The sequence below is a fragment of the Lynx rufus genome, unplaced genomic scaffold (genome assembly GCF_022079265.1).
Source record: "Lynx rufus isolate CCGP_SWC_20201006 ecotype Redwood Valley unplaced genomic scaffold, mLynRuf1.p SCAF_21, whole genome shotgun sequence".
Classification (NCBI taxonomy): domain Eukaryota; kingdom Metazoa; phylum Chordata; class Mammalia; order Carnivora; family Felidae; genus Lynx; species Lynx rufus.
In genome coordinates this window covers 4,332,760-4,358,765 of record NW_025814836.1, presented here as the reverse complement: position 1 = coordinate 4,358,765, position 26,006 = coordinate 4,332,760, and the positions used below count along the sequence as shown (strand labels likewise).

The 26,006-nt window shown below is 35.6% G+C and overlaps 1 protein-coding gene across 6 annotated transcripts in view; it reads right to left on the bottom strand.

The window, feature by feature from the left end:
- The window catches only part of UBE3A (ubiquitin protein ligase E3A), a 91,811-nt gene that overhangs the window by 53,943 nt on the left and 11,862 nt on the right, over positions 1 to 26,006 (bottom strand). For 2 of the 6 annotated variants that reach the window (XM_047086541.1, XM_047086536.1), the window contains exons 2-4: positions 20,027 to 20,090; positions 17,780 to 17,899; positions 14,504 to 14,548 (exon numbers count right to left, since the gene is read on the bottom strand). The exons of 1 other annotated variant lie outside the window; for it this stretch is intronic. In XM_047086541.1, coding sequence (XP_046942497.1) covers positions 14,504 to 14,548; positions 17,780 to 17,799 — 65 coding nt within the window. In that variant the 5' untranslated portion in view covers positions 17,800 to 17,899; positions 20,027 to 20,090. The remainder of the gene's footprint in view (positions 1 to 14,503; positions 14,549 to 17,779; positions 17,900 to 20,026; positions 20,091 to 26,006) is intronic. 3 more of the 6 variants (XM_047086539.1, XM_047086537.1, XM_047086540.1) reach the window with 3 other exon arrangements.

Sequence of the window (26,006 nt, the reverse complement as noted above, 5' to 3'; positions counted from 1 at the left end):
CCAAAAGCGCAACTAAAACCACATAAAACAAAAGCAAAAATAGACAAATGAGACTACAGTGAACTTCTGCACAGCAAAGGAAACCATCAACAGAGTGAAAAGGCAACATATATAATATGATTATTCCATCTCCTGGGTCTGACTTAAAGACTCCACCTCAGGAAATAGAAGAACCAGGGATGGAGACTGGAAGACAGCAGAGGGGCCACAGGATACCTCTCAAAGACAGGAAAAACAGAAGGAGAGAAAGCAAGTAAGAAAGCATACAAAGATCACAACCTGAGGTGGCTGTTTTAATTAACATTAAATAATAAACATTAGCATGCCCATGGAAATGGAAAGGAGCAGCAAAACAGAGGTGAAAAGAGTACTTCAAAGACTGAGAAGTGACTAACAATGAAGACAGACATAGCCATAAAGATGACATAGCCAGAATGCATAGCCTCAAAGGAGCAGGAATTTTTATGCTGAGAGAATAGTAACAGTCCAGAAACATCAGTGGATAACAATAACAACAATGTGTGGGAAACAAACAGGTCAGGCTTACTGCACCTGTAACCTAGCTTCTGTATCTAGTGATACAGAAACTATTCTTGACAGTCATCACTTTTCACTCCTTATTTTGTTTTAACCTTGCTGAGAAATGCAGACCTGGAAATTTATTGTGGGCTTTCAGGACACATTTCCTGATTTTCTCCCTTCTCTCTGACTGTTCTTCACAGACTTCCCTCCCTAATCTGGAAATGTTTATACTCCCAGGGACCAGCCATTAGACACTTTCTCTTTTAAATTTCTCTTTGAACCATTTCATCTTTTTCAAGGCAATACCTGATGACTTCCAAATGTCTCTTTCAGCATAGTTTAACTCTGCTTGAGAATCTATTCCAAGTTCTCTGGCTATTTTCATATTAGCTCTTTCTTTAAGAAATTTGCTGCTTGAAAAGATAAAGGCCAGATGATTTAAATATCATAGGAAATACAGAGGTACAGTAATATAAAGAAACACAACTTAGCCAAGATAAGTCACAAACGATGACTAGGAGAGGACAAAAAAATACAAGGAATATTTCAGGTAAGAAGGGAATGAGTAAAGGCACAAGAGCCTGAGAACATCCTATGACAATTTCAAAGATACAGTTCAAAACAGGAATCAAAAATATGAAGCGGAAGGGAGGAGCCAGATTATGAGAGACTTTGAATTCTGATTTTAGTCAGCAGAAAAGTAATCTAATAAAGGTGAATGATTTTCACCTCATAAAAATGCACATATACTCCATCTTGCAAAAAATTTCAGAGGCATCACATACTATTTATAAACCACTAGATAAAAACACATTCAATACAAGTCACTGAAGGGTTTAAGCAGGTCAGTGATTAAGCCAAATTTGCCTTTATGATAATTCTATTTTGTAAATTGGGATCAAAGCTGGCAAAAGTGGAGGCAGGCAATCCAGTTAGGTGATGACTACTGTAATACACCAGGGAAAGAAAGCAGCAGGAATGAAGAGAAGGAAACTAATGCAAGAAATATTTAAAAGATGTAGCATGTAGGGGGTAAATGAGTGGAAAGAGATAAATGCCTAGGTTTCTATTATGGGCAACTGGGTAGAAGGTAGTGCTACAATCTAAAATGATAACAAAAACAACCACCACTCATTAACCTGCATTAACCTATAGTGAATGGTTTTTGTATGTTGTGTCCTTTAATCCTTACAATTATCCTAGCAAGAAGATTGCAGAAGCCAATAAAGGATCCAGTAAATCAGAAAGTCCTGCTTTTAAATAATTTAGGGGAAACAGCATCTATTTTCACTACATCTTTTAACTTTGAATCCCATTTATAGCCAGCAAGTTCTATGTAATAAAGTACACCATCCCCATTAATGTTTCTTAAAACCTTTTTAGGGACACATAAGATATAATGAATAAAATGCAAAATTAACATAGATTCTAAACAACATTTTATTAGAGTACCTGAACAAAACCAGCCAGGTTTTGCTCATTCTGCTTTCTGAGAAGACTAAGCCAGAGGGAGCTCATCTATTCATTCATTCTTACCATTAACCAGAAGCACAATACCTTCTATTTAAAATACAATGTGTAAGTTTATTGATGCTTCATGTGGTAGAAAAGTAGACCAATTCAAGCCACTTCAAAACCTAACACTTTTCATTAGCTCCTATGTCTATCAGAAGAAAACCCAGGGCTTTTCAGTAGTGTTGAGGCCTTTCACTTGACTACTTCACTTTGTCATGCCTTTCTGCTTCCAGCTACATTTTTTTTAGCACATCCCCTCCCATCTCCTAAATCTACATTCCAGCAATACTGAACTCTCTACAGTTAAAAGGATTTGTTCTACCGTCTTCCTTGGTTCCAGGTGTTAGAAAAGTTTTCTTCCTGCCCAGAATACTATGATCCCTACTTACACCAAGTAATTCTCAAAGACTCAGCTTAGATATCACTTCCAAGATTATTACATATCCCTTCTCTGATCCCACAGCAACCTGTACCTACTCTAAATGTGCCTTATTATAAATGCCAATTATTTAGATGGTAGGTTCCCTGAGACACATGACCAAATAACTTCTTTACAGTTATATCCTCAGGACCTAGTAAATTATGAAACTTCAATAAAGGTCCTTCAATTTCTCTTCTGGTATTATCTAAATAACAGTGTCAGTTAACCCTATCTTTTTCTAGTATTTAACCATAAAGGGAAATACCTGTCAGAATACTTCCCAGTTTCAGAAAAAAGGAACCCTTGTGCACTGTTGGTAGGAATGAAAACTGTGTAGTCACTGTGGAAAACAGTATGGAGGTTCCCCAAAAAATTTAAAATAGATTACCATATTATCCAGTAATTCCACTACTGAGTATTTACCCAAAGAAGAGAGCACAGTAATTCAAAAAGGTAAACGCACTCTATGGTTACTGGAGTATTATTTACAATAGCAAAGATATGGAAAAAATCCAGGTGTCAATCGACAGATCAAAGGATAAAGATGTGGTACATATATAATGGAATATTACTTAGCCATAAAAAATGAAATCTTGCCATTTGCAGAAACATGGATGGATCTGTAGGGCATAAGGCTAAGTGAAATAAGTCATTCAGAGAGAAACAAATACAATACAATTTCACTCATACACAGAATTTAAGAACCTCAACAAAGAAAAAAGAGACAAATAAACAAACAAAAAAACCAGACTCTTAACTAAGAGAACAAACTGATGGGGGCAAGGGGAGGATTAGTGAAATAGGTAAAGGGGATTAAGAGTATACTTATCATGATAAGCAATGAGTAATGCATAGAACTGTTGAATCACTTTACTGTAAAATATAAAACCGTATGTTAATTACACTGGAACTTAAAATGGAACAAAAAATATGAGCATCTTTTTTAACAAAAAATACCTCCCAATTTCATAGGTTTTAACAGAAGCATAAAAAGAATATGCAAAGGCTCAATCTGGAGAAGAACACAGTTATCAGAACCTATAGGAGAGGATACTGAAAAAAGAATTATCTCTATTGACTAAATAGACTTTTTCCAAATTTTTATTTAAATTCTAGTTGGTTAACATACAGTGCAATACTGGTTTCAGGAGAATTCAGTGATTCATCACTTACATAAATACCCAGTGCTCATCACAAGTGCCCTTCTCAATACCCAACACCCATCTAGCCCATCCCCCACCCACTTCCTTCCATCAACCCTAAGTTTGTTCTCTATTTTTAAGAGTCTCTCATGGTTTGTTTCCCTCTCTTCCCCCCTCCCATATGTTCGTTTTGTTTCTTAAATTCCACACGAGCAAAATCATATGGTATTTGTCGATGAAAGAGATTTGTATCTTTAGAATGTACTTCCAGATGTTATTTAATCCATAAATGCTGTTATACACGTTAAATATATCTAAGTTGGAAGTTACACAGAATTATTTTTCCCATTCCATATAGAAAATAAAAGCATCCAAGCTAGATCTCAATTTGACTTCTGGTTCCACATGTAAAGAGCTAGAAAGCTGCTACTCCAATCAAACAACAGGTAAAAATCTGAACAGACAAAAAATTAACAACTCTTCATGGGTTATTGGAAGAGGGATACAGGGCAAATTGCTGCCCCAAAGACTGGAGAGAGAGAGGCAAATACACGCAGCCATGGTTTACTGAAGCAGAGAACAGGAAACCATCAGCGGAATCTGTGACTGCAATTGACAAATTCCTGGAGGCTCACCACAGAAAAGTCTAATAGTTAAAAACTCCCAAAGGGACCTAGCCACAGCAGAGCCCCCACAATTTTGTGATATTTACCTCAAAAAACTCAACCAGGCTCTCACAGCAAATGCTGGAGAAAAATCCCCTCATGCTTCTAGCAGGGGAGGAAAAAGGAAACATTTGAGATAGATCAGAGAATTCATAACAAGACCTATCCTCAGGGGACACTAGTTAACCAGAGCCTAATCTGCCAGGTATTATCAGAGCCTAACTGGCCTGTGTACTGGAAACATCCAACTCCAGCCCACTCTAGTCATCCTGTTCCACTTAAGAGGGGAGGAAAAAAAATGAAAGTTCACAATCCAGAGGCACAGCCAGGCTCACTAGAAGACTAAGACGTAAACAAAAGACTACAGAACACTTCCCTTCCTCCTATACCACAATACCATATTATTAAGGCCTATTTATAGCAATTCCTTTTACCTGGGAAATCACATCCAGCTATCTAGAAATATTACAAGGCATACTAAAGGCAATAAAACACTATCTGAAAAGACAGCAAACACAAGAACTAAATACAGCAGGGATGTTGGAATTAACATACCAGAAATTTAAACTATGATTACTATGCTAAGGACTCTAATGGATAAAGTAGATAGCACAAAAGAACAGCAGAGCTATGTAAGCAGAGAAAAACCAAAGACTCAAAAAAGAAAAACCAGAGTTCAAAAACACTGTAACAGAAATGAAAACTATTTTTGATGACCTTAATAATGAATTGCAAACAACTGAAGAAAGAAATCCTGAACTTGAAAATATACCAAAAGAAACAGAACTGAAAAGCAAAGAGAACAAAGATTGGCAAAAACAATACGCAAGGACTTGTGGGACCTACAAAAAGCGTAACATACACAAAATGGGAATATCAGAAGAAAGTGACAGAATCAGAACTGAAACAATAATGACTGAGAATGTCCCCAAATTAGTATCAGACATCAAACCACAGATCCAGGAAATTCAGAAAACATCAAAAAGAATAAATTGTAAAACAAACAAAAAACACCCACAAAACAAAACAAAACACACCAAAACCAAAAAACTACACTTGGCATATCATTTTTAAACTACAAATAATCAAAGATAAAGAAAAAATTTTGAGAGGCGCCTGAGTGGCTCACTCGGCTAAGTGTCCGACTTTAGCTCAGGTCATGATCTCACAGTTTGTGGATTCGAGCCCCATGTCAGGCTCTGTGCTGACAGCTCGGAACCTGGAGCCTGCTTTGGATTCTGTGCCTCCCACTCTCTCTCTCTTCCCCTCTTCCACTCACACTGTCTCTCTCTAAAAAATAAACATTAAAAAATTAATTAAAAAAAAAGAAACAATTTTGAAAGAAGCTAAGAGGAAAACAACTACAGAAGAATAAAGATAAAAATTACATCTGACTTCCCAGAAACGATGCAAGCAAGAGAGTGGAAAGAAAAAGCGTCAAAGAAAAAAACCCCCACCGGGGCGCCTGGGTGGCTCAGTCGGTTGAGCGTCCGACTTCGGCTCAGGTCACGATCTCACGGTTTGTGAGTTCGAGCCCCGCGTCGGGCTCTGGGCTGATGGCTCAGAGCCTGGAGCCTGCTTCCGATCTGTGTCTCCCTCTCTCTCTGCCCCTCCCCCGCTCATGCTCTGTCTCTCTCTGTCTCAAAAATAAATAAACATTAAAAAATTTAAAAAAAAAAAAAAAAGAAAAAAACCCCCACCAACCTAAGAATTCTATACCTTGAGAAATCATTCTTCAAAAGTAGAAAAGAAACAGACTCTCAAGCAAAAAAAAAGGGGGGGGGGGAGGGAATCTGTTGTCAGTACATTTGCCTTGCAAGAAATATTAAGAGAACTTGTTTAGACAGAAAGGAAATGATATAGATCTGAAACTCATTATCTATATAAGGAAAGACCACTACCAAAGGAATAAGTGGAAACAAAATAACTTATTCTTCTTAACCTTAATTGATATAACAGATAACAGTTTGTTCAAAATAATAATGCCAACAATTTATTCAGTTATGAATATTTATGTGTGTAAAATTTTAAATACATGTTTATATATGTGAAATAAATGACAGCAATGATAGAACAGAAGCAAGGAATATTATAAGGTACTCCCATTCCCTGCAACATGTATAGTGTTACTTGAAAGTAGACTAGGTTAAGATATAAATGTATACTACAGACTCTAAGACAACCCCAAAAAGAAAAGTTAAATGAAAAATAACTAACTGATCTACTTGCAAGTGAGAGAAAATGAAACAATACACAATGCTCAAGTAAAACCACAAAAGGAATAAAGAGGGTAGAAGACAAACAGGAAAAAAAGAGCAAGAGCAACAAATAGACAACAGTAACAAAAATGTTAGGTACTAATCCAACTATATCAATAATCACTTTCAACATTAGTGTTCTAAATGCATCAACTGAAAGACACAGATTGCCAGACTGGATCAAAAAAATAACATCCAAGGACGCCTTGGTGGTTCAGTCAGTTAAGCATCCAACTTCGGCTCAGATCATGATCTCAGTCCTAGGTTCAAGCCCTGCGTTGGGCTCTGTGCTGACAGCTCAGAGCCTGGAGCCTGTTTCAGATTCTGTGTCTCCCTCTTTCTGCCCCTCCCCTGCTTGTACTCGGTCTCTCTCTCAAAAATAAACATTAAAAAAAAAATAACATGCAACTATACATTGTCTACACTTCAAATATAAAGATACAGATTAAAAATTTTAAAATGTACTGTGCTAACAATGAAAAGAAAACTGGGCAGACAGGACAGACTTCAAAAGCAAGGTAAGTCATCAGAATTAAAGAGGGGACACAACGTAACGATAAACAGTTTAATTTTCCAAGAAGACATAACGATCCTTAACATCTGTGCACCTAACTAAAAGGCATCAAATTAAATAAGGCAAAAACGGATACAACTACAAGAAAAATAGATAAATCCACCATCATAGTTGCAAACTTCCACACCCCTCTATCAGAAATGGACAGATCTAGCAGGCAGATAATCAGTAGAGACATAGTTGAACTCAAAAGCACCATCAATCAATTAGATATAATTGACATCGCTGGACTACCTCATCCAACAACAGCAGATTACACATTTTTCTCAAGCTCACACAGAAAATTCGTCAAGATATATCACATTCGGGGCCATATGATATACCTTAACAAATTTAAAATAATAGAAATCATACAAAGTCTACTCTTACACCACAATAGAATTAAGCCAAAATCAGTAACAGAACAATAACTGGAAAATCTCAAAACACATGGATATTAAACAAGTCAACAAAGAAATCCCAACAGAAACCAAAAATTCTTTTCAACTAAATAAAAATGAAAACACAATTTATCAAAATTGTGGAATGGAATGCAGTGAAAATAGTGCTTAGAGAGCACTATTAGTGCACTTATTTATTAACACTGCATGCATGTATTAGAAAAAAAAGAAAGAACTAAAGTTAATCATTTATATTCCCACCTTAATAAACTAAAAAAGAGCAAATTAAATCCAAAGTAAGCAAAAGGAAAGAAATAATATTGTAACAGAAATCCATGAAATTGAAAAATGGAAACCAATAGAGAAAAATCAACATCAAAAGTTCTCTGAAAAGATTAATGAAATCAATACTCCTCTAGCCAAGCTAACTAAGGAAAAAATGAATTACTAGTATCACAAATGAAATAGGGGACATCACAACAGATCCCACAAACATTAAAAGGATAAAAGATATACTACGAGTAACTCTATACCCACAAATTTGACAACCTAGATGTAACTGACCAACTCCTTACAAGACCCACTCTGCCAAAACTCACAAGAAACACACAACCTGATAGGCCTATATCTGATATGAAAACTGAATAAATAAGTAACCTTCCAAAACAGAAAGCACTAGAACCAAATGAATTCACTGATGAATTTTACCAAAAATTTAAGAAATTGTACGAGTTCTTCAGTCTCTATCAGAGGATACAAGCTGTAACTCCAGAGTCTAATCTGATTAAAAGGCTCAGGTTTAAAAACAACAAAATCTTGCCAATGGACCTGGAAGGTATTATGCTAAGCGAAGTAAAAGAAAGACAAATACCATATGATCTCACTTACAAGTGGAATCTTAAAAAAAAAAAAAAACCCACACAACCAAAAAACCAAAAACAAATGAACACAAAAACAAACAAAAAGCAGAAAAAGATCCATAAATACAGAGAACTGGTGGCTGCCAGAGGGGTGGGTGAGAGGGAAAAAATGGGTGAAGAAGAATGGGAGGTACAGGCTTCCAGTTACAGAATAAGTCACAGGGATGAAAGGTACAATATAAGGAATATAGTCAATAGTTCTGTAATAGTGTTGTATGGTGACAGATGGCAGCTATGCTTCTGGTGAGCATGGCATAATGTAGAGTTGCTGAATCACTATGATGTATACCTGAATCTAGTGTAGCGCTATGCATCAACTCTATGTCAATAAATAAATAAAATGCAAATTCACAAAATTAAACTTTACATACCTATAGAAATAAATATTTTGGTTATTGTTTGTGTTTTAAGAAGGCTCACTTTTATTATCAAATGACAGAATGCATGTGGAGTACTGAGCACAGTGGTTTATTATATGCTAAGTGCTCAAGATGTCAGGTGCTACTACATAAGTTCTGTGGGTTGTATACAAATATATATCAGTTATTTCCACATAAACTGATCCCAGAAAATTCTTCCAACACTTCTGCAAGGGAATTAAAAAGGCAGAAATAAACATTTTGCATTAACTTGATAATTTCACTCTTTCATATATTATTTACTGATTACCTCTTGCAGGCCAGGCACTCTATCATTAGGCTTCCATACTAGTATTAAATGAGTCAGACAACAATGAAATCAATTAAGTCAAATGACATTAAATCCCATGATGACAAATGTAACAGGGTAAAGGCAACAGCAAACAAAGAACATGACAATTCTTTGTTGAAGTTGGTCAAGGAAGGCCCCTCTGATAAGACATCATTTGAGCAGAGATCTCTGGGGCAAGTGGAAGGAAGCCATGGGGATACCACAGAGAAGGGTCGCAAACAACAGGCACAAGTCTTTTTTCTTTTTTTAATTTTTTTTAAATGTTTTATTTATTTTTGAGACAGGGAGAGACAGAGCATGAACAGGGGAGGTCAGAGAGAGGGAGAGACAGAATCTGAAACAGGCTCCAGGCTCTGAGCTGTCAGCACAGAGCCCGACGCGGGGCTTGAACTCACGGAGCGCGAGATCATGACCTGAGCCGAAGTTGGCCGCTTAACCGACTGAGCCACCCAGGCGCCCCAACAGGCACAAGTCTTAAGAACATCAAAACATTAAAGGCAAAATCATAAAGCCAGTGTATATAAAGATAAACAAGAGAGGTGGAAAGGCCACACAAAATGAAAGCTCGTACAGGGCCTCGAAGATCTTCAGATTTTACTCTGAGACATATAGGGAGCCCCTGAAAAGTTTTGAGCATAAATAACGTGGTTTAACTTCAATTTAAAACAGATCACTCTGGCTGCTACCCAGAAAATACAATGAAAGGGGCAAGGATGGAAGCAGCAAGACTACCAGGGAAACAATTTCATTCTTCTGGCACAAGATAATTGGCTTTAAATCAGCATGATAAGGTGGAAATGGTGTAAATAAAGTGGTACAATTAAGATATTTTCAAGGTGGAGGCAACATGATTTGCTGATAACTTGAGTAAGACAAAGATAAATTAAAGATGCTTCCAAAGTTTTCGATAAGCTGGAAGAAAAAAAAAAAAAGACTTCCTACTAATTGAGATGGCAAAAAGATTACAAGAAAAGTAGTTTTGAGAGGATGAAAATCAAGACCTACCTTGAACTTGTTAAGTTTGAGAATCAGACATTCAATTATTGGATATATGAGTTTACAATTCAGAGGGTAAGTCAGAGTTAGAGATGAAAATATGAGCTCTTACCTGGAGAGAAAAAATAATGATGGCCTGAGACCTGGGTCCTACCAACATTTACAGAAAACTAAGTATTTATTTCAATTACGGAACCATAAATCAGTTGATATGTTTACCCTTGTTCCATTTTCTTAGTCATACACTCATACGTACAGCCTAAGCACTGAAGATAGGGTTGGAGAGTAACTACCAAAGGATGAGAATTCTGAAGTTGCTAGAAATTGCTTCATAATCATTAAAAAAAATTAGAGTCTAAATTAATATGTACAAAAATATTCCACTATGTGGTATATATGAATTTTTTTAAAAATACAGGGTGACTATTCATACAATTGGATAAAAAGATCTGGGTTATTGTGTTAGTTCTATTTCTAGGCTAAACTATAGCATGGCATGCAACTGTTAAAGATTTTTACTGTTTTTCTGCAACCTAGGGAATAGGCAACACTAGGTATATTCTTTAATTTTATAATTACCATTTAGAATGCACCCAAGATGTTCCGTAAAGGATGCCAAATGCAAATGTGTCTCCAATTGCCCCCCAAAAAATCATTCTTCAAGATGTTGCCATTATTCAAAGATCCTAGGATAATTCTTAGGTAAAACCAAGAATCCTTCATTATCTATTTTGTACATCAAAACTCATAAAATTTTGGTAGAATAAACTGGACCTACTCACTTTACTAAACCATTGTCTGGTTATAGCTTCCACAGGTATAGTAATTTATGAAATGGGGACGGACACGAAGACAGAGCTGTATTACAACGATTATATCTGGAAGCTTAGACGCCGTTATCAAGACATCATGTTAGGTCTAATTCCCGGCTATTCTACCTTAATATGATCAAGTTAAACAGTACGGCAGCTTGCTCAACTCAACCAGAACTGAGTACCAGAGTTTCATCTGGAATCTTGTGACACATATCCTACCATGTCTCACATTCTTGCTATCCTTCATTTTTACTACAAAATGCCAAGCTTCATCTACTGTTTTCTATTCTTTACTATTGATTCATCCCATTAATCTACTCTACTAAGATCTCTAGAAAAATATTTATAATACAGGTTGTCCCTAATCTTCAACTGCTTTATATAATGGTTCCTCAACCTCTTAGCTTTCACTAAAGCCTGGTTTTACCCCAAAAGGCACTGCTTATCTTGCATCCCTTTTATGTGAGGATTTCATAAACAAATAAAACCCGTAAATCCACTATTATTCTTCTAATTCCTTGTATTTAAAACAATGTCCATCAAAACAAAATAAACACAACACAAACACAACTTACATTTGAAAATCATATTATCTACCTGAATACCTTTGTTCTGGTAAATTATACCCATATACTAAAGGCTCTATTTTGCCCCCATTTATATCACTGGCATGCTGACTTCAATGTCTGTGTTCCTGATCTATCCCAACACTTTAGCCCCCTCTTACCCAAAATACTTACTTGACTTTCTTCAGAAACCTTCACCGCCTCTCTATGTCAATCACTACTGTAGGCATATTAAATATCCAACCCCTGATCATTATCATCTATCCTTATAAAAATTTCACTTACACTAAACGATCTCTCTGACCTATCAAGGCTTTTTATAACCAGCCTAACACCTCTGTCTGGCACCACAATATATCCAATCATGGCCATCACCAAAGACTTACATATTCAACTTACTTCAGTGTTAACAACCTATGCACATGCCACTAGTAATTCTGTCCCATCTGTTCTGCTAATACCCAACCTTGAAATACCATGCCTCTTTTCTGGCTATTAAAGAAATTCTTTAAACTCCAAGTATATGTTCCCTAACCTCAACTAACCACTCAGTAGCATGAGACTCAATAATATTTGGTCTACTTCTTCATCCATTCTCCCCAGGCACTTTCCAAATTTGCACAGTCTTCTCAAATTCCCTAATCAAACTCTGTGTTCCACAAAACCCTATTGAAACATGTTTCTTAGAAAGTTACATGCTCACAAAACTAGAATAAAAAAAAATAACTGCATTAGGATGGCAATTATCAAAAACAGATAATTACAAGTGTTGATGAGATTATTAAAAAAAGTATAGCGGTTCCTCAAAAAATTAAAGAATTAGCATATGATCCAACAAGCCTACTTCTGGGAATATGTCCAAAGAATTGAAAGCAGGGTCTCAAAGAGATATCTGTGTTGTCCTAAACATGTCATGAAAGTAATCCAAGTGTCCATTAATGGGTGAAAGGATAAACAAAATGTTATATACATATAGCAGAATATTATTCAGCCTTAAAAAGGAAGACAATTCTGACAAATGCCACAACAGGATGAAGCTTGAGAACATTATGCTAAGTGAAATAAGCCATCACAAAAAGACAAATATAAATAATTCCGCTTATATGAAACAGAGTAGTCAAAATAGAAAGTAGAATGATGGTTGCCAGGAGGTGGGGAGAAAGGGAAATTGGGAGTTATTGTTTAAAGGATATAGTTTCAGCATTGCAAGATGCACAGAGTTGTGGAGAATCTACACAACAATATTAATGTACTTAAATACCACTGAATTGCACTTAAAAAATAATGTTACATGTATTTTACCACAAAAAAAATAGGATGAAAACGTTACATGGACACATAAATTTGAGAAATACATTTTACAATCCCTTTTGGAGATTCACAATGTACATCAGCACTTTAAAGTATTCCACTATTTTCAGTAAAGAAACCTGTTTAATTCTGTAGTTCCCAAATTTATTCAACAATTGAACCTCCTTTTCAAGAAGTGTCTACTAACATCTCAAAGGAGAAATAAACAGTGGTGTAGCAGACCTATACAAATTTACTGAGAAAATACTCCAAGTAAAAATGACCTTTGACTGGGGCACCTGGGTGGCTCAGTCAGTTAAGCATCTGACTCTTGATTCTGGCTCAGGTCAGGATCTCACGGTTCATGGGACTGAGCCCATGTCAGGCTCCGTGCTGTCAGTGGACTCTGATTGGGATTCTCTCTCCCTCTCTCTCTGCCCCTCCCTCTCTCATTCTCTCTCTCTCTCTCTCTCTCAAAATAAATAAACTTAAAAAAAAAAAAAAAAGACCTTGACTTCCCCTATTCTCATCTGCAAACACATTTAACATTACATAACCATCTTTATCTCCTTCTTCTAGTTTAAGATAGGGGTCTCTGCTCTTATTCCAAAGCAATCCCTATACCTATATTCTTCATTTCAACCCTTACTATCTCAAAAACCTTGCTTCAATAATTACCACCTTCCTGTTACCTTACCTTAAACTTCCTAAATTCTTACAACTAGTCACTGAGGTCTTAACTATTTCACTTTCTAAATACTTTTCTTAAATCCAGAGAACGTTATCTTGAATTCCTATTCACTGCCCTTCTTAGGGCTGTCACTGACTGAACTGTTGAAGCTCTGGTCACCTGCCACCACGGACTTCTCTTCAATTCTGTTTCTCTGCTGCCAAAACTATTAAAAACCTATGTCTAACAAGGTTACTACCTCTTCCTCAGCAAATTCTTTATTGACTCCCAGATACTTATGAGAGACAGGCCAAGGCCCTTCACATAGCTGGCAAGGCCCTTTCTCTATCAAGTGTTATTTTTCACTTTCCTACTTATGATCTAAAAATTCTCAAATGCCTACTGTTCCCTACACACACTATGCAGCTTTATAACTTTACCCATGCTTCTGCCTAGAACAACTCTGACTATGCTTCTGGCTACCTAAGTTCCAGTTACACTTCAAGATTTAATTTGGCCTTCCCTGGCCACCCCTATTTCCCTGCCACCTGGTTTAGGTTCCTTTTGAATACCTAGGTAACACGGTATTCCTTAATGTTCCTGTTGCATCCTCAGTATAACTCTACCAAAAAGATGATTTGCTTCTATGTCTTTCTACTAGGTACACTGTAAAATTATCTGGGTTAGGGACTAATTATTATGCATCTTTGTAGCCACAAGACATCACCAGCTGCTTTATACATAGTGAGTATTTAATAAGTGATTGTTAACCTGACTCTTTCCCCTCTCTATTTCTCCACAACTTCTAGGTGACCAAAAAGACATTACAATGCAGGAGTATACAATTATCCACTTAAAAGTAGAAATCTAGTACCATGTTACCAAAGTTTAGAGGTATTTATTTGGTAGGAAAAATAGTAGGCACATTCCTCTCTCCCAATTTTTTTTTTAATGTATTAGTCTCTTACAACTGGAAATTACTGTCAAATAACATGACACCTTTAAAGCAATCTAGGTTAACTTAAAAAACACCATAGCCTCAACCAAGTTACACTTACATTCGGCTAGCTTCGATGTTGTCAGACTGAGGTTCTCCTGGCGATCTGTAAAATGCAATTGAGGAAAGTTAAGCAGAATATTCCATATTCCAAAAAGGGCAGACATGTTATTTTAGAAGACAAATTTGAAAACAAGATTTAATTGTTAACAGTTTTAAAAGTAACTAAAGATTTCAATAGAAGAAAAAAGTGATCAAGTCAGACTGCCATTCAACACATTTATTATAAAAGCTGGACTAATAAAAAAGTCAGCACATTGTTTTTAAGGAAAACTGTAAACACTATATTTAGATACCAACATACAAAGCAGTATAATAAAACATAATTATTCACAAAGTCAATATTTATAATAAAAACATACAACTACGAAACTTTCTACAGCCAACTACTAGTTATCCATAATATCAAAAGTATTCACTAGTATTCACAGTCCCAAACTATATTTAGATCAGGGGTCAGCAAACTATTTCCTCAGACAACAAACTAAGGCCTGGGCCAGGCGCCTATTGTTGTACAATTTTACTGGAATACAGCCACACTCATTCATTTACATATTGTCTATGGCTGCTTTCAAAACACTACAAGAGCAGAGCTGAGAAACTCTGATAAGGATATATAGCCCACAAAGCCTAAGTATTTATTATCTGGCCCATTAAGAAAAAGTTTGCCAACTTCTGCTCTAGATAATTTAAATTTAAATCTAATAGCCTTGGGAATTTTGAGACACTTTAAGTCAGATTTACCATTCTAATCATGATTATCTTGGTTTAACAATGAAATTAACTTTCCCTGAAAATACACCGGCAAGATGCACTACGTATCAAAAGTGTACCAACCGGGGATATTAAAATTTGATTATAGATAATTGTGAACTGACTTCAGTTATAAATAGTTGCCAGTTACACCAAAAAGTATTTTATTTTCATTTTGAGATATGAATCAATTTTGCCTATTCCCACCATGCTGTTAAAAAAATAAATTCCTGTGATCCTATTCGGTTTCATCAACAGTATTGGTCAGTGTATACTAAGGCGAATCAACATAATATTGATTTCTAACACTCAAATTCTCAAAATTTTTAGAGATCAAAAGCTAAATATCTAAAATGACATTATAAGGACTTGATTTGTGAATTTATCACTGACTTGAAATTTCTAATTCTGACCTTTAACAAAAGAATCTTAAATTCAGAGCCACCAGCAAAATAAAAAAAGAAAAGAAAGAAAAAGAAAAAAACAACAAAAATAAACAGTTTTCCACATTTCTTAGCTTTTAAAAATCTCACTTCTTTACCAGACTTTCAAAATTACCCCTCACTGTAGTTCATTCAGAGTCCAAGGACAAGAATGCCAAAAAAAAACAAAAACAAAAAACAAAAACAAAAAAAAAAAACAAAAAAAAAACCAAAAAAGACTCCAGCAGCTCAAATATTTTAGCTCCTCTTTGCAGTGTATTCACATTTTCAATTTTGCACAAAGTTATATTAGAACTAAAAATTGGGGCATGCTGGAGGTGGCAGTGACTTGGCACTGACACAAATGCAAAAATTTCACTCCACCCTCTCCCCCAGGGAGCAAGCAAATCACCTTTGTGACACACCTGGTCTCCACCAGCCTTGTGGGTAAGTACCCCAAGATTGCTTCCAAACTTGTTTGTATGTCTCAGACAGAAGAGCTAAAAACTGATGATAACCCCATGTACCAGCTGACTCATTTTTGAAAGTGCGACCCTCCAGCATCAGATGTCATACTGTAAGGAGGCAGAGCAGGCTTGCAAAACAAAAAATAAACCTGCTGGCACTAAGGGAAGAGAGGCAGATTAGAAGCTTTCAAACACGTAGGCGGCAAAACTTTCAAAATTAACAGGGAAAGAGAAAGAGAGAGGGAAAAAAATGAGGACACAATGACAGGAAAATTAAAATACTACTGCAAAAAGGTAAGACACAAGCAAGAAGGAAAACAAATTCAAGTCTTAGAAGCACAATATATAACTGCTGCAAAGTTTTGAGAAATGAGATAGACGTTAAATACATCATCAAATGGTAACTACACTCTGTTTTCCAATCTCTGTTCCCTAAACAAGAGAATATGTAAACATTAGCATCAAACTGTCAGCGAATTATTATATAGTTAATACATATTCAAGTGAGCTACTAAAAACCATTTATAAGTCAAACCAAGCAATTTAAACCAATTCGGTCTAACAGAAGGACAAAAGAATAAGAAAGGATTGAAAGAGTATTACCCAAAAACAGATCTATCCTCAGTCTCTTAAACATGGTTAGCCTAAATTGTTTTCTACTCAAAATGGAAATGTTTTTTTTAATTAAGAGAAAAGTGAATATACACAGAACTAGCAAACGCTTTTCTTGCAATGCGTAATAGTATATGTTTGAATAAACTTCTAGTCATTCTGCTTATATTTCTGTAATATTCTAAATAATTTACCAAAAAATATCCTAAAATTATGATTCTGACTCTCAAACTATGAAATATCTAACATCTAGCATTAGTTTCCAAGCTTTACTTTGGCCACTAAAGCATTTTTATTCATTACTGTCAAGTTTTTGGAAGTAAGGATCTAGTACATGTTCAGGATATTATCAATGGGGAGAAAAAAGAAACAGTACTGACTTAAGTTAACCTAGTTTGTCAGAATAACAAACCAGAAAAGACACTTTAAAATAAACAATAAGTAACATCAGAAAATAAAAAATCTTGGAAGAGTCTCAATTTTAGGCCTTGATTTGGATCACAGAAAACTGATCACAAAATGCCTACTAATCTAGATAGTGCAGCATGAGCTGGAACATTCAAATGGAGGATCACTTCCAATAATAATGGGTGCAGCTTGTCCAGCCAGCAAGCCACTCCTTCTACCTCCACGATAACTATCTAGGAGAGAAAATTATACCAGTTTTATTGAAGTTGTAAAAATTTCTAGAAGTATTTTAGTTAAAACTCTTACCACATAAAAGGCACATCTTAAAATGCACACTGAGAATTTTTTTTATAGTTTTTATAATGTTCAAACAGGTTTATTTAAAAACATGAAATTTTTGAGAAATACTTTCTTGTTTACTTATACAGATAGATCTGGGGTCGGGGGAAGCATAAAATATTTTAGGAAGGATATTTAAATGGAGAAGCACATTACCACGTAAGCTCTACTATTTGCACTATTCCTGCCAACTATAATTTTCTTCATTTCTTACAAAACATATTTTACTTTATAATAACAGCCTTTTAAAGGCTGTAAAATAACATTCAAAATTACCTTTTACAAGCTGTGGCCATTCGGTGACATCAGGGTGATCACAGCTTTGAGTCACTGATTAAAAACAGGTAGTCACACCAGTCTAGCTGCTAACTTGATCTGAGCGTAGGTTTAATAACTCTAATAAATTAAACAAATCTTTAGTTAGAACACTTTAATATAAATCCAATTCACTGTTCAAAAACTTATCTTCAAAGCTTCAAATCAGGTGTCAATTCAACATTCATCAGAAGAGTAATTATTATAAAAATGCTTTTAAGGACTATTTTCCAGATTTTTTTTTCCTTAAATGATCTCTTCACTTGATAAAGTGTGGTGATAATCTCTTGTATTTTTACAGAGTGTTACAGTTTACACAGCACTTTGGTCAACAGTGTCTTGTTTGAGACTCAGGACAACTTCAGCTCTACCTAATCAGGGCAGATACTATAATAAGAATTTAAGGAAAAAACAAAAACCAAAACAAATTAAGCAGACTTAGAGTGATTAACTGACTTGCCCAAGATTTTAGAATTAGTGTTGAAGCTAGGATTAAAACTCAGATCTACTGACTTCCTATCCAGGGTTAGAATTTATTGGTTTGATTTAGTTTTTACTACAGAGTTTCCTAACTTCAGTGTATGCAAAGATTCAGAATATGGATTGAGATCCCACTATTATGGCAACTGTTTAAATGAGACTAACAGTCATAGAGTTTTCCAGGTAGTCAAATGCTTAATGGTTACACACACACACACACACACACACACACACACACACAAAGTCTAGTCCTACTTACTCTACATTAAGTAGGGTAATCTAACAGCCCAAACCCCTTGGGTACTCCATGAAAAAAGCGTTCTATTCTTTTTCAGCCATAAATCCACTAATATTCAATTCCATAAAAGAGACTGGCAATATACAAAAACATGTTCTCCTCCCTCAACCTAGTATCTTTTGATCCCCTTACTTGGCTTTAGCACAACTTTCTTGATTGTCATGGTTCAAATTTATCAGGCATCCTAATCCTATATAGTTCTGGCAAAGACATACATCTGAAATATCCCCGTATTGAGAACTCATTTTGTGCAACTAGTTTTTCCTCTATTTGATTTCCCTACCAAACTGTATATCCAGGCCAAATCCAAAAAGTGAACTAAGGAAAAATGAGAAAATTAAGAGGGAGGAAAAAATACCCTTGATAGTTGACACCTCTCCAAAGTGGCAACAAACAACCACAGGAGGCGGTTACCAGCATGGATCCAGAACCCAATATAAAATAGTAAGGTATCTGAGAATACCAAGAGAAGAGTTGAAATATCAATCTTGAGTCCATACCTCTACAGCAGCCTATGAACTTGGGCTTCAAATTCAGATAAGGGTAAGGGTTGGCCTTAGTATATACAAGTAATTTTAGGGAACTCCAAATATATGGGACTTACATGCCCTGGACAAAACAATCCAATTTTCCAGACTTCCCTATCATAGCTACCTGTCTCCTTATGAGAGCCTAGAATATTCCTGAGTTTACATGAGAAAAAGGCAATGGCATCCCTGAAATGAACAATGTTCCCTCTTGGGTTCCCTCTGATTTCAGAACCCCCAAAGAAGTCTAACTTTCCAACCTGTAAACATAATATATGAGAAAGTTAAAATACCTCGAGTGATCAACTAAGGTAAATTAATTCATTAAAGAGCTATTTGTATTTTACTGAGCCAAGTTCTCTCTACTGGTCCGCTTTTATATGAGATCCAGCGTTTAACAGAGCACAAATAGGGTCCAGAGCCAATCTAGATTCAAGTCCTTGTTTGGTCACTTACTAGATGGCAACTCTTGGGCAAGTTGTTTAACCATTCTGAGCCTCATTTCATTCATAGAGAGAAGACAATAGTAGTGTCTATTTTAGAGGGCTGTCCTGAGGATGCACAAACCAACATATTAAACTGCTCAGAACAGTGCCTGGCACATAGTAAGAGCTTAACAAATGGAAGCTATTATTAACTCACAACTTAACAGCCAAACCTGTCCCCTTCAATCTTCTCATGCATAAGATTTCACTTTTCACAGCATCCTAACCTCTTCTAATTTCTTTCAGAATCTCATTTCTGTCCCTTATAGTCTACCTGGTAGCACAGTGATTTACCACCTAGCACAATGCTTTAAAAATAGCAGGCACCCAAATTTGCTGAAAATGTTTGTCCTTATTCTAACTATGACATTAAGATATGCATGCATTTTGAATTCCAAAAAATAAAACAGAAACATACCATATTTCGCCAAACTTCTGAGGAGCTGGTGAATTGTAAAATCAGGTTCTTACAGATTTTTAACCTAAAATATAAAACACCTCACTCAATTCTTTTCACATAGACAACTGGATAAACTAAAAAAAAAATCTTCCCCAAAATTCATTTTTTGTAATGTTTATGAATATCCAAAAACATACCAAGAGACAAGTGTCCCTAATGCTTTTGCCAGGCTGCATGCAAGGGTGGTTAGACAGGCCCTGTTCCCTGACTGCTTTCCTCTCACAGAGCCATGTTTCCTATATTCATCCACAGAGCTTAGAGTCTGCCATTTCTTTACTCTTCCCTCCCTCCAAAAGGGCTGAAAATACATGAAAACTGTTTGACTGTATGCCTCTAATTCCTTCAGATACCTATAGCAATTTAGCTATAGGTAAATAAATGTACCTAACACAGCAGATGCTCATAGTATGTAGCATCTTAACATATCATGAGCATCTGCTATGTTAGGTATATTTACGAGCATCCGTCCACTACCCCCTAGATTTGCAGCCTTGGGCAGGTTCTTTCATATCTGAGTCTCAGGCGTCAGGTTGTTGTGAGTTTTAGAGAAAATGTTTTATAAGTATGTAGGACAATGCTACCTGGCACAAAAAAGGAGCTCAACACTGGCAGCAATGATTATTTCCTAAATCAAACATGTAACATGTCTATCAAAACTTAACTCATCAAAAAAAAAAAAAAATACCTTGACCCAACAAAAACCAAATTCTGATCTTAAAACATGTACCCAAATAATCACTGTAAATTCTTAACTCTTTTTGCATTTCTCAGTGGAATAAGAACTGCAGTCTTTTAAATCATTTCCTTTGATGATATATGAAGAAACCAACTCCCAAAGATTAGGAAACCCACAGGAGGTCGGGTTGGGGCAGGCCAGGGTGACTCATTCAGTTAATCATCCAATGATTTTGGCTGAGGTCCTGATCTCACAGTTTGTGGGATCAAGGCCCACATCAGGATCCTCGATATCAGTGCAGGGCCTTATTGGGATTCTCTCTCCCTCTCTTTGCCCCTCCCCTGCTCACTTGTGCTCTCTCAAAATAAAATAAATATACTAAAAAAACACAAACAAAAACAAAAAAAAACACCCACCCAGTGTTCTAGGTTGATGGTAGAAAATGAATACACAGCATATATTTTTTGTATTAACCAAGTTTTAAGATCTTAGAGAACCAAGTCTCAATGTATTCAAAATAGACTCCACTAGAGAAATCTGCAAAAAATGGGTATTTGACCTTTACTTTCAGACTGCGATTCGGTGCATAAAGTGGGGGTGCATGAATCTGCATTTTTAATACACCTTTCAGGTGACACACAGATCCAAATGTGAAATACCTTGCTTTAGAAGATTGGGAACACATAATCATAGGAAAATATATCATCAAATCTAGAGTGATACAGGATAAGAGAAACTGTAAGCCCCAGAAATGTTAGGTAGTCTCTGTAAATTTAACCATTAGCACCCTAATACAAGACTTAGTGCCTTTATTTTATTTATATCTGTGTGCCTCTCCAGAAAGCCCAGTCTAATAATCTAAGAATAAAAACGTAATCTACCCTTTATCCATCTACATTCATCTCCCCCTCTAACATTTTCATTTACTCTTAAAATGGTCCATCTGTTAACCCTCACACTCTATATATGCACACCACCTATATATATTATGTCTATATATTATAACATTTGTTATGTCCTTCATCTCCTCTTCAATAGCCTATTTCCTTCATTTCCTTCTAACCTAGGTCAAAACTTAATTTCACAGACTACCTTTTCTATCGTTTTTTTGTGTGTTCCCTCAGCACTTCTTTGAACAATGGTTATGATGTCTTAAATTTATGGGTAAAGCTACTTGTTGAAACTCTTAAGCTTTGTAAATTTATAAATCTCACAACTGACCAAAGACTGTCCTCATCCATTCTGTTGTTAGAACAAAATGTTTAAATACTGCTTTCATACCGTACTCTCCACATAATCCCCTCAACTCTATCAACCCCTGAGTACCAGTTCCTTATTTTCTTCCCTTTTAACTGCTGGAAAGACCTGAAAACCATTATTAATTATCTCAGCTGCTTACACACAAAACCTTCCACCTACTGACATTTTTCTTACAAAGTCATCATCATTCCTGTGTATTCTAAATCCTGTGGTCTCTAATCCTATTTTATCTCTGCAGCACTTCACACCAGTACTCACCTTCCCTGGCTTCCATAATGCTGTACCCACCTATATATTCTTCTACCTGTGACAGCAACTAGGTCTTCTAGTTCACCTTCCTACCCCTCATTCTTGGCCACAAAAGTTTCTTGCACTAGCCCCTTTTCTTAACCTAAATTAATTCTCTGTGCAATGCCATCCATTTCTATAGCACCCCTATACTTTGGACCCAACTCTATTTATCTTTAAGTCTCTATCTCTCAAGTTGTGATAAGCCTGCTACTCTCAATTACCACTGATACACATGCATGCCTGAAGTATCATTAGCATATAATCAAACTCCATTATTTCCCAAAAAATCACTCCAACATGCCCAATCCTGCTGTCCTTCTAGATACAGAATGAAAAAATTGCTGCCACTCTTTATTTTCTTCCTCTCATTTTTATTTAGCATAACCACGGTGTGGGTTGAAACTTGTTAACCTTCAAATTCTTAATCATTCATTCAAAAAATGTCTGCTAGCTGAAACTAATACAATGTTATACATCAATTTCATCTCAATAAAAAAAGTGTATTAGAGTTTGAGTGCACATCAAGTGGATAAAGACACAGTGGTAAAGAAACTAGACATAATCTCTTGTCCTCATGTGATGGGCAAAAGGGGCACAAATAATAAAAACCACAATAAATAATGTAATTGCAATACATAATTGTGTTGTAAAGAAGCACAGGATATGGTAAGTGCATATAGAGTTCTGACAATCTGGGAAAACAGGGAAGGCAAAAAACCACAGAAGCACCCTATGACCCAATAATACCGTTCCTCAGTAGATACCCAAGAACCAAAAATATAAGAACTGAAAGCAAGGACTTGAAGAAACATTTGTACATCCATATTCACAGCAGCATTATTTGTAACAGCCAAAAGAAAGAAGCAACCCAAGTGTCCAGTGAATGAATGGTTAAACAAATTGTGGTATTTTTACACACAATGAAATACTATTCAGCCTTAAAAAAGGAAAATGATACATGCTGTAACATGAGTAAGCCTTGAATATATCACGCTACCTGATACAAGCCAGAAGCAAAAGGATAGATATTGTATGATTACATTTACATAAGTAGCTAAAATAGTCAAATTCTTAGAGACAGAAAATAGAAGAGTGGTCACTAAAGGCTGGAGGGAGGGAGAAGGTAACAGGAGCAGGGGAGAGTTACTGTTTAATGGGTACAGAATCTGAGTTTGGGACAATGAAAAAGTTCCAGAGATGAGTAAGAGTGATGACTGCACAACAACATGAATATACTTTATGCCACTGATCTGTACACTTAAAAATGGTTAAAGTAATGAATTTTATCTTACGTACATTTTACTGTACAGAAAAAGAAACTATGATGTGATAACACCACACACCCATCAGAACATCTGATACTTGAAAATATCAAATGCTAAATGCAAAATGATAGAACAATTTGGAAAACAATTCTTTATAAATCTGAACATAAACTTGTCATGTGACCTAGTAATTCCAATTTAAGGTTTTTACTCTGGAGAAATGAAAACATGTTCACAAAAAGACACACGCAGAGTGTATGTTTATTCACAACAGCCTAATGCTGGAAAAAATCTCAATGTTCACCAAAAGAAAAAAAAAAAGAAAAATGAATAAGCAAACTGTGGCATAGCTGTACTGCACTAAAAAACAAACATAAAGTGATAAATACAAAATGGAGGAATTTCAAATACTTGCTAAAGGAACAAAGTCAAAGAAAGAAAAATATATAACTTATGACACCATTTATATGCAACTCTAGAAGAGGCAAAACTAATATGCAGAGCAATGGTTGGTTACCTGGAGCTAAGAGGGAGAAATGACTAGGAAGAACATTTTTGGGGAGTAATTTAAATGTTCTAGTTCTTAACTGTGGTAGCAGTTACAGGACATATATGCATGAAAATACATCAAACTGTACACTTAAAAATGGGCATACATTATTGGATATAAATTATACTTCAATAAACTTTTTTTGGTTTATGAAAATGTAGCATATAAAAAGGTGGCATTTTAAATCAGTGAAGAAAGGATCCCTTAACTGATCTAGAGAATTGTCTACCCAAGTGGAAAAAAAATAAAAGGTAAATATGTGTACACAATATCCAAGGACATGCCAAATGCAATACAGATCTATATCTAAACAAAACCATATACAAAAAATTAACTCAAAACAGATGACAGACTTAAATACAGAGCTAGAACTACAAAACTCTTAGAAGAAAGTAGGCATAAATCCTTATAACCTTTAGATTAGGCAATGGTTTCTTAAATAACAACACCAAAGACAACAAAATAAAAATTCATAAACCGGACATTTAAAACTTGGGTGCTTCAAGATAACAACCATAAAAGTGAAAAGAAAACCCACAGAATGTGGAGAAATATTTGAAAATCATGTATCTGATAAGAGACTTGTATCCACAACATATAAAGAATACTTAAAACACAATAGAAAGGGGCACCTGGGTGGCTAAGTCAGGTAAGCGGCTGACTTGATTTCAGCTCAGGTCATGATCTCACATTTCATGAGATCGAGCCCCACATGGGGCTCTGAGTTTAACTAACAGCGTGCAGCCTGCTTGGGATTTTCCCTCTCTTTTTCTGCCATTCCCCCACTCTCGTATATAGAAGCTCTCTCAAAAAAAAAAAAAAAAAAAAAAAGTCCCAATTAAAAAATAGCAAAGGATTTGTGCAGATCCACCCCCAAAGAGGGCCAATCAGCACATGAAATGTTTCTATCATCATTAGTCATTAAGCAAATGCAAATCAAAACCACAAAGAGATACCTTCACACCCATAAAAATTACTAAGATAAAGGGACAATGAACGGAGGTAGTGCTATCAGAAAGAACCTGCATACACTGCTGATTCAACTGTAAACTGGTGCAGCCACTTTGGAGGACTTTGGCAGCTTAAAATGTTAAACATAGATACCCTATGACCCAGCAGTTTCACTTCTAGATATATACCCAACAGAGCTGAATATATATGTCCACACAAAAGCCTATATATGAATGTTCATGGCAACTTGATTCATAATAACCATAAAGTGGAAACAATCCAAATAGTTATCAACTAACTGAATAAACAGTGCATATATTCATAGCATATTATTCAGCCATAAAAAAAGAATGAAGTGCTGTTATATGCTACATGAGTGAAACCTGAAAATATAATACTGTGTAAAAGAAGTCTTACACTAAAGGGCACATATTTTATGATTCCACATATATGAGATGTCCAGAACAGGCAAATCCATATAGAAAGAAAGCAGATTAATGGTTGCCAGAGGATGGAGGACAGGAGAATAGGGAATGACTACTAACAGGTACAGAGTTTCTTTTTGGGATAATAAAAAGGTTCTAAAATCAGCCCTGGTGGTTGTAAAACTGAGTATACTAAAACCCAAATATACTAAATACAGTTATTACTAAAACTGAATTATATGCTTTAAAAGGATGAATTGTATGGTATGTGAATTATATCTCAATAAAGTTGGGAATTATAAAAAATATATGGTGTGATTTTTTTTTAAGAAACCTCTCAAAAAAAGAAAAAAGCTACATGTATCTATAATTATACAAATATATTTGTTTGGCATTTGCCAGGCAATTTTAGATTATTCTACACTAACATTTAACAGCTGTTATATTTTAGAGTAAGAAGAAACTTTCACTTATTTTTATACCTAAAACTATACATTTTATCTACCTGCATTTGCTCACT